General features: G+C 54.1%; 1 protein-coding gene across 4 annotated transcripts in view; it reads right to left on the bottom strand.

Annotated features, from left to right (window-relative positions):
* Positions 1-1169: 1169 nt before the first annotated feature.
* KCNN1 (potassium calcium-activated channel subfamily N member 1) overlaps positions 1170-9740 on the bottom strand; it is a 29017-nt gene continuing 20446 nt past the window's right edge. For 2 of the 4 annotated variants that reach the window (XM_082453410.1, XM_082453409.1), the window contains exons 6-9: positions 8388-8498; positions 7685-7812; positions 4552-4621; positions 1170-1778 (exon numbers count right to left, since the gene is read on the bottom strand). In XM_082453410.1, coding sequence (XP_082309536.1) covers positions 1524-1778; positions 4552-4621; positions 7685-7812; positions 8388-8498 — 564 coding nt within the window. In that variant the 3' untranslated portion in view covers positions 1170-1523. Of the gene's footprint in view, positions 1779-4551; positions 4707-7684; positions 7813-8387; positions 8499-9740 lie in introns of those variants that run through there. The other 2 variants (XR_014261478.1, XM_082453411.1) reach the window with 2 other exon arrangements.

Here is a 9740-nt window from a genome sequence, read left to right as displayed (position 1 = left end):
TTTGCACTGGCTGTCGCTGCTAGGAACGCCCTTCCCCACATCTGCTCTCCCACTCACCCACGCCCAAATGTCACTAGAGTCATGCTCTGGACTTATTTCTTTACGGCTCTGGTCGCTGTGTTTGTGACTGCTGTGTGTTTACTACGCCTCCTCCGTCAGACTGGGTTCTCCCAAAGGTGAGCACCGTGCCCTGTTTTCGGCATCCGATCCTACAGAAGAGGAAACTGCGGCCCCCAGAGGGGCAGCCACTGCCTACGGGCATCCACCGGTGTTAGAGTCAGGACTCGAACTCACGTCTGACCACAGCCCACTGACACCTCCCCAGACCCTTCTTGCTCTTGTGCCCCACCTATCACTTCCAGCCAGGTGGCCCATGGCCTTATCGGAGGCTGCCAGAGCCTGGGCTCTCAGCTGGACCCAGATTAGCCTCCCTCTCCACCCAGGGCCCAGCATCTGCCTGCGGGCCCCACCTGACTCCAGCACTCTGAGCTCAAGGCCTGGAGGGACCTTTTGATTCTACTTATGTCTAGAACCTTCCCCTCCATCCTGCCCCAGAGGGGCCCCTCAAACCCCAGGATCACACCACTCCCCTCCCCATGGAGTGCCCTCCACCAAGTCCATTCTTCCCTTTGGCCTATGGACCCCTGAGTTTAAATCCTGGCTCACCCCTCCTCACTCTGTAGCCCCAGGCAGGTGGCTTGACTTCTCTGAGTCTCCCCATCCTACCCTGGTCAGGTTCTGGTGAAGAGTCAGTGTGATAATTTACATTACATTGCCTGTATACAGCAGGTGCTCAATCCATGTCCGCCTAAGACTTAATGGCCCTCCTCACTCATGTCTCTTCCCCCACTGGACCATGACCCACAGCTCCGCTGGCCCCTAGTGGGCGCTCCAGCAAAGCCAGCTGGAAGGACGTCCTGACTCTCCGCTGCCTCCTGTAGGCCAGGGCTGGGCCATGCTCTCTGCAGGGTCCCTCAATCGGTGTCAGGTGGGACTGGCGCAGACGTCCTCAGGGAGGCGTCTCTGATTGAGTTCAGGCCCGGGAGACAACCTGCCTAGGATGGGGATGGGCTCACCTTGACCCCACATCCGGTCTGGACCCCCAGGGCTGGGTATCTACTTCCCATGTTGTGATTATGAGTGTCCCCCAGCCACGCACAACAGGCAGCAAGTGGGTGGGTCCTGCTTTATTTGGAACTGGCAAGGACCCCTCTCCTGGCTGCTCCGCACCCACCGGGAGCCTGGGGAGAGCCAGGGGTTGGGGGTGGCAGAGGACCAGAGGAAGCTCCGGGCTCTCCCAGCTCCAATCAGGGAGGAAGCCGGTGGTGGCCCGCCCCTGCCCTTGCCTGCCTTACGGCCCTGCCCTCTTCCCGGACAGTCTGGCGGGCCCCAGTTCAATCAGCCCAACTCGGTTTCAGCTCCTTGAACTCCAAGAGGCGCCACTGTACAGGGCTTCTTGGGTGGCGTGGAGGTGGCGGCCACACGATGGCCAAGATTGAGGAGTCTGGTGGCAGGCAGAGCCGTCACCCGCAGTCTGAAGGGGCCGTGGGTGGCCGTCGGTGTGGGGGACTCCGAGCCACCTGGTCCAGTGGGCCGGAGCCAGGCCGGGGAGGCAGGGGTGGTGGAGGCGGACGTATGGCTTGGGCGATGAGACCCGGCAAGGCCTGCAGGGAGGCGCCCAATGCATCCAGGCGGCTTTCAAGGGCAGCCAGGCGGGCCTCAAGCTCCTCGTGCTGGGCGTGCAGCTCGGACATGAGGTTGTACATGACATTCTGGGTCTGTCAGAGACAGGGAGGGTGGGAGAGAGGAGAGGCCAGGTGAGAGAGAGGGAGGGGTGGTTGCAGAGAGATGGCAGACTAGCCCCGGTTGGGTGGGGGCCCACTAATTGGACCCAAGTGAGGAGCAACTGTGAGCGCACCCCCAACCCAACCGAAGGTATCTTGCTGGGCCCCAGGGAGTGGTGGGAGAATAGGCGAGGGGAGCGGAGACACAGGTCTTGAGTGCCAGGCTCGGGGCCAGCAGTCCAGGGGAATGTCAAGGGAGGTCTTGGGGCCCAGCGGATGTGACCAGAGTTGCCATGAGGGGATGAACTAGCCGCATGGCCTGTAAAGCCAGAGGGTGGTCTTGGGTGATTCTGGACTGGTGTTGCTCCAGGCTGGGGACACGGTCGAGGGGAGGAGGCTCGGTTGTGAACTATCCCTGCTTTCCACATTCGACTGGGGAGGGGATAGAAGTCTGGGTGGGGAGAGGTGACCCCAAGAATCTGACCCTATCACAGACCGGGCAACACGACAGACACAATAATTACATTACAGCAGGTGGTGGGGCATCCCTGCCACCTCGACTGATCCCCACAACCCAGCAAGCAGGGGCTGGTTCTGCCACAGTCCAGATGGGCCCGGGAGTTGCAGGGGGTAGGCGGGACACGCAAAACAGCCCTAGGTGCAAATGCCGCTCTAGCCACCAGGTGGCGCTAGACCACCGTTCCGAGTCTCAGCCCAGCTCCGCGCAGGCTAGACCCCCAGACGGACCGCAGCTCACCGCCCGTCGTGGGCGTCAGATGCGAGGGCTGAAGGGGCTGTGCCACACCCTATCCCACTCCAACCTCTCGATCTGTGGGAGGGAGACAGGTCATCCACCCCACAGCTCCTTCTTTCCGCACTGTACCTGCAGCCTCTCCCTTCCGGTCCGCAAGCCTTTACCTGAGCCGTGCCTTCCACCGTTTCCTGTTACTGGTAGGCCAACCCCATCCGAGGATGAACAAATGCCTCTGCCCGCCCCCCACTCCCCACCCTCCACCCTCCACCCCCGTAGGGCCGCAGACCCTCACCCCAGCCCGCCTCAAGGGGTCACAAAGTCCCCCGGGCCAGAGAGTAACATCTGGAGGCACCAGCCCTTGGATGGTTCTTTTTTGGCCCTCTCTGAGGTTTAAATTTTTATTAGAATATATATTTTGTTTTTGTTGGAGAGATACAAATTAAATCAGCAACCTTGGAAAGCATTAAAATTTAATATTGGAAAACATTTTAACCTCGTTAAATTAAAAAAAATTAGAAACCCTTATATCCAATCCAGTGAAAGACTTACTTGGAAGAAGCCTTCATTAAATGTATTTTGAGAGGAGTATACTGCTGTAATTATAAGGTTTAAATAACTTTTATAAATTCACATTTTAATCATCTGTACTAATGAAGGAAGTGTGATATGGATAATCCAAACTATAATATCTAGTACCTGAATTTTTCAAAGGCATTCGATATGTATTTGGAGCTGTAATCTCATATGACATCAAATTAGTTGGCCAAGGATTTCTACATGCTCTTAGGATTATGTTCTTTCTACTAACGATTGAATTATTTCTTCAGGGTTCTAGAATATGTTTTTTCCTCTGTAATGTTCCCTTTCAAATTAAGTTTAGGTGGAAGCGCAGAGTCCTAACCACTGTACCTCCAGGGAAGTCCCCCGTTAGTATTTAATTAAATTGCATTCTCTTGCTAATGGCGAAGAGAGCGAGTCCAAAATGTGATGAGTATAAGTAGTAAAATAGGAGAGGACTTAACATTTTCTAAAGATAATATTAAATTAGGCTCAGATTGATTAATTGATTAGGAGATGGAGCCAATGAGCATAGTTCACACATGAACTATTTATGAAAGGGCAAAAGGGAGTTCAGAAGAGTGTGACAAATATTCTAAGAGCTTGCCCAACTGAAGTTGAGTCAGTTGACATATCTTCTAATGGATGAATAAAAAGCGGGAAATTGGATGGGACCTGACATTAGAACCAACAAATAGATCCATTTATAACACACACCGATCTTACAGAGCTCTTGCAATCAACTTTAATTTCCTGAAAGATGTTTAATTGCTATACAAATAAGCTTTCTCCTCCGATGCTATAATTTGAACTTATAACCCTAGCAAAAGAAATTTGTTTTTCTCATAGATTTTAGAGCTTGTATGTAGATGACATTTCTAAATATGAAAGTACCACTTCACCAATTTAGCCCACTAATTACATATTCTTATTAAAACTTTTTATTAGCTATTAATTAAAAATGTAAAATAGCTGCCAAAAAAAAAAAAAAAGGCTGACAAAAATTGGGACTTCCCTGGTGGTCCAGTGGTTAAGACTCCACACTTCCACTGCAGGGGACGTGTGTTTGAACCCTGGTCAGGGAACTAAGATCCCACACGCCGCACGGCGTGGCCAAGAAATTAAAAAAAAAAAAAGGCTGATAAAATAGCTGCCAATGTTAAAAAGTAAAGATTTTACACACAGATGTAGATTTCTGGCATCACTCTAACAACTGGAGCCTCTGGTCACAGTGGACCCCTGCAGACAGGGCTCGTATTCCCTGGTGGCTGGTCCCTGCCTGCCCTGCATCACTTGCCTGGGTCACCTGTCTATACTATGGGCACCAGCCCTGTCCCTCCCACCCTGGCAGGAGCTGGGCCTTGTCCTTTACTGAACATCCCTCATCCTCCTCTGAGGGCCTAACCAACTCCTTCTGGCCCAGGGGGCTGCCCCACCTCACCCTGCCCTGCTCACCTTGGCCAGGTCTGCGAGCGTGTTGGTCTGGTCATTCAGCTTCCCTTGCTCAATCTTCACACTCCGGAGCCTGGGGGACAGGTGGGCAGGTGGGGTTGTGCAGAGGCTGCAGTGGGGTCAGGGGTCCTCCATGCACCCACCCCACCCAGAGTCACCTTGTGGGATATGCAGTGGGGGATGAGGGGCAAGTTGGAGGTTAGCCCCCTTGCAGCCCGTTCCCTCCTGGCATGCAGGGGGCAGCAGGGCCTGGAGGGCGGTTCAGCCACCACCCACAGTGCCCACATGCACTAACCCCCAGGAAGAGACTTACTTCTGAGCTCTGGCAGGACCCGGCGGAGCAGGGAGAAACCACAAGGCAATTTTAACCTCAGCACACCTGGGCAGCCCATGCCCAACCCTCCCACGTGCGCCACCCCAGGGCCAGGCTGGGGGCCCTGGATGGTGGAGGGGCAGCTGCCCTTGCTCTAGGGAGAGGTCCAGCCTCTGAGGGGGTGGTACCAGCCCTCAGGGATGCATCCTCCCTCTGCCCCCTCCCTCCAGCAGTGCCTCACAGCAAATGCAGCTGCCTCCAGCCCTGCAGCCCCACTGTATGCCAGCCTGTGCCAAGCTCCTGGCCCTGGAGGTGGCATTTAGTCCAGAAAACTATGCCCATACCATTTCCCGAAGGGGAAGTCAAGGCTCAGAGGGGCAAAGCCAGTGCCCATTGGCATCCTAGCAGGATTTGCACCTGCGTCTGCCACTCAGCCTCTGAGACCTTGGCCCCCTGGACAGCTGCCTATGGGGTTGGGGGGGGTTGTCCTCACCCCTTCTCTCCACCCCTTCTGTAGCTAAACCAGCCCAGGGAGACCTTTCCAGGTAGGACTCTCCTCTCCTCCTCACTGGTCCAAACTCAACCCTCTCCCATGGCCTCGCCCACATGTGATAAATGCTCGGAGAGGCCCCTTGGGGCCCACCCATGCTGGGTGTTGCCAGGACCCCTGAGAGGACCCAGCCCTCAGTCTGGAGAAGTGGAGGTGGATACAGACACCCATAGCCCTGGAAGTTGGCGGAGGCTTGCTAAGGAGCCACTGACATGCCTGCCCTGGGCAAGTCATTCTTGGCACCTCTGGAACCTTCCTGTTACAGGTTGAATGGTGTCCCCCCAGAAGATATATTGAAGTCCTAACCCCCAGAACCTCAGAACGTGACCTTCTTTGGAAATAGGGTCTTTCCAAATTTAACTAGGTTAAGATAACTGGTGTCCTTATAAAAAGGGGGAAATTTGGACAGACACATACAGAGGGAGGACAATGTGAAGACACAGGGACAACATCATATGAAGATGGAGGATTGGAGCAATGCTTCTATAAGCCAAGGAGCATCTGAGGCTACCAAAAGCTAGGAGAGAGGCCTGGAACGATCTTCCCCTAATGCCTTCAGAGGGAGAATGGCCCTGCCGACACCTTGATTTTGGACTTCTGGCCTCCAGAGCAGTGAGATCATAAATTCTGTTTTAAACCTCCCAGTTTGTGGTACTTTTGTTAAAGTAGCCCTAGGAAATGTGTACACTTCCCAAACCTATGCTGTGTTCCTCAGTTTGTCCTCTCCAAGACCACTGTTTCCTTTTCACTGGCTGCTCATACTGCATTCCCATCATGGGGACTCTCCAGCTCAAGAAGATGCCGTGGCTCCCTCATACCTGCAGGTGGTACCTCTGGTCTCCCTGGCACTGTGCTCATTCCCACCTCCCCGCCTTTGCCCAAACTGTGCACATTCCCTGGTATGCCTGCCCACCTCTCGGTTTCCTACCCAAATCCCATCCACCCTTCAGGCCCTAGTTCAAACTTGCTTGATTTCATCAGCTGTTCTCATAAGGCCACTATTTTTTTGGAGGTGTTCAGGGGGACCTAAGGGTGAGCGAGATAGTCCTTCCCCAGAACAAAGGGACACAGGTAACTCACAGAGCAGGTGCCTTCTCCACAGACCTAACTCTCCTCAATTCCTACCCTCCGACTTCTCCCAAAGAACCTTCTGGGACATCCCTTGGGGCAAGGTCCAGAGCAGAGCCATGTCTGTGTCCCCCATGCCTGGCACACCAGCTGGTGCAGGAGATGCTTGTGGAATGACCAAATGAATATATTGAGGGTGGTAATAACAGCAACAATAACAGTTCCCATTTTCAGAAAATACTGTGTGACAGGCAGGTGCAGGCAAATCACCTGGTCACCCCAATTGTTTGATCCACACTCCATTCCTGGAGAAGAGGCATAATTACACCCATTCATCCTTGCTGTCTTCCTGCTACAACAGCAGAGTTGAGAGTAGCTGTGACAGAGACATTTTGGCCACAAAGACTGAAATAATTAATATCTGGCCCTTTACAGAAAAAGTCTGCCAACTCTGGCTGCACATTGGACTCACCTGAGGAACTTAAACTTGAGCTCAGGTTGTATCCCACACTCTACTGTAACTGGTGTTGGGTATGGCCTGTGGCATTTTATTTTATTTTTTTTAATTTTCAGCCATGCTGTGCAGCTTCCGAGATCTCAGTTCCCCAACCAGGGATCAAACCAGCACCCTCAGCAGTGAAAGCATGGAGTCCTAACCACTGGACCACCAGGGAATTCCCAGCCTGTGGGATTTTAAAAAGCACCCCCACGTGACTCCAATGAGCAGCCAAGATGAGAACGACTTGATTAAATAATTCTCAGGAAAAAGGGACAACAGAGAAAATTAAGTAATCTCTAATTATCCCATATGATCACATGAATCAGGCCACAGATTTAATTCTGAGCTTCCTGGAAGCCAAAGCAAAAAGGGGAAATTGCTTCAGTGTCCAAGGGGAGAGTCATTTTGGCTATTCCAGAGAATAAAATATGCTACCTGCCACTATGTTGGGTGGTTTGCATGATTTATCAGAGGTGACTGTTCTGGACAAGTGCTGGGCCCATCACCCGCCTCCCTCCGACCAACCCACTATCCCACCCAGCACAGAAGCTGCAGGCCCCAACCAACTGACCACCTGGCATGGGAATGGCCATGATGTGGCCATGACGAGCTGTCTGGCCTAGTCTGCAGCCTCCTCCCCGTGGGCCAGGGCTGCCTCCGTGCCAGGTGGACACAGAAATGCAAGTGGGAAAGGTGTTGGACTTACTGATGGATGGCTTGGAGGAACTTACGCTGGTGTTTCCGAACCCGGGCGTGGTCTGGCTTTTTCACCAGCCTGGTGTGTTTGTAGATGAGCCACGTCTCCCTGAGAACGTTAGCAGCGGCGTTTTTTACCTGAGGCCAGAGAAAGAACAGTTCCTTAGAGTAGCACAAAACTATGGAAGGCTCTGGAACCCTCCAGAAACTCCTGGAAATGCCCCTCTGGGGTCCTGGGACTGTAGGTCAGTACCATGTTTACACATCCACATCTGTGCTGTGTGTGTGTGCGCGCATGTGTCTGCCTAACACACATCACTCACCATGGGCCAGACCCTTTCTGCACCCTTTCTATGCAAATGTTAACTCAGTGAATCTACACACGCCGGTTATCTCTCTCATTTTATATGTGAGGAAACAGAGACACAGAGAAGCTGACCTGCTGAGTTCATCCGGCTTATAAGTTGCATCTGGCTGCCTCACCACGAATCCCTGCCTCCTGCTGAGGGGCCCGTGACTGGGCTGTGACTGGGCACAGAAGGGACACCTGTGCACAGCTTAAGGGTGCTCACGTGGTGGCACAGCCCAGGGCAGGCTGGGCACACACAGGCAGCGCGGCATGACCCGTGGGCACGTGTGCAGAAGTAAGGTGAGGAGGGTCTGCCCTTGAGGACCAGGAGGCGAGGTGGCTGTGATGGGGCTGGCGTCCTTACCCGCTTGGTGAGTTGAGTGTCCATCATGAAGTTGTGCACGTGTTTCTCTGCCTTGGTGAGCTCCAGCTTCCGGGCCACCACGGCCACCACGAGCGCCGTGCAGCCAGCCCCCTGCATGAAGAGGGCGAGGGGGCACGTCAGGGTCCACCTCGTGTGGGTTGCAAGTAGGATACCCTCCTTCCTCCAGGAAGCCCTCCTGGTTCCTCCCCCTCACATTTGCCCTCCAATCCTGCAGGGTTGGCAAATCCCATCTTCTGAGTTCACTGACTCCCAACCCCACTTGCTTAATATCCATCAAACGTCCAGGGAGCCTGTGCCATAGATTAGTTCATTTGATCCCCAGCAACTGCGGGAGGTAGGACCACTCTTAACCCCATTGGGCAGATGGGGAAAGTGAGGCTCGGAGATAAGAAAAAGGACAAGAAACAGGCAGGATCTGCATGTACATTTGGGGCTGAGGTCCACGGAGGTGGGAGGATTTGGAAGCATTTCCATCCAGGCTTTGGGGTCTGGATGATGGGGACAGAGACCCAGCTGACATGTTGCTGACCAGTAATGGGGACTCAGCTGGTAGGGTCAGAAGGGTGGCGAGAAAGAAGGGTCAGGCCAGCTGCCTGCGGTGGGGCATCTGCAGGAGGAAAGAGGCAAAGTATTGGTCCCAGGATGCAGGGAAGTAAAGTGGGGGGACATCTCCCCCGTGACGGGTTCCCTGCTCTAGCAACCACCCTCCCCAGTATGTTCTGAATGGCAGCCAGTCTCCCGGCTAGGGAAGGAGGCCAGAAAGGATTTGCTTGCCCACTTGGGGGGCCACTTGAGAGACAAAAGGGCAGGCGTGAGGACCCGAGGGGGACAGCAAGGCTGAGAGGTAGGGGTGGGGGGCAGTGAAAAGTGATGCAGAAGGAGGGAGGGAAGGGGGACCTTCTGCCACTGAGAATCAGAAGCCGGGGAGCCCAGGACATCCAGGTGTCATCAGCCCCAGGAGTGGTGCGGAGCAGGTGGCAGGGGCCAATGAGGGGGCCAGAAGGCGGCTCCCCACCTGCGCTGGAGGCTGTCTTGGGCACCCCATCCACCTGCTGCTTCCTCCTGCAGCTACTGCATACAGGGTGGAAGGAAGGAAGAGACCTGGGCTCAGCCTCTGAGGGCCAGGGGAGTGGCTAGTTTTTCTTCCAGCTGGAAGGAAACACTTATGCGGAAGGGTGGGCACAAAGTCGCCCCTGAGGAGACCCCATCATGTGTTCCTGGCCAGGACGAACGTCTTGGGAAGACTCAGGAGTCCGTGTTCAAGAAAAGCCCTGTCAACTGGGGCAAAGAAACATACTGGAAACCTCCATGTGGAATACTATGCCTCCAGGA

This window comes from Balaenoptera physalus (assembly GCF_965194825.1).
Source record: "Balaenoptera physalus genome assembly, chromosome: 3".
NCBI lineage: Eukaryota > Metazoa > Chordata > Mammalia > Artiodactyla > Balaenopteridae > Balaenoptera > Balaenoptera physalus.
Note: the sequence above shows the minus strand (reverse complement) of the source record. Positions and strands in the feature narration are given on the sequence as shown.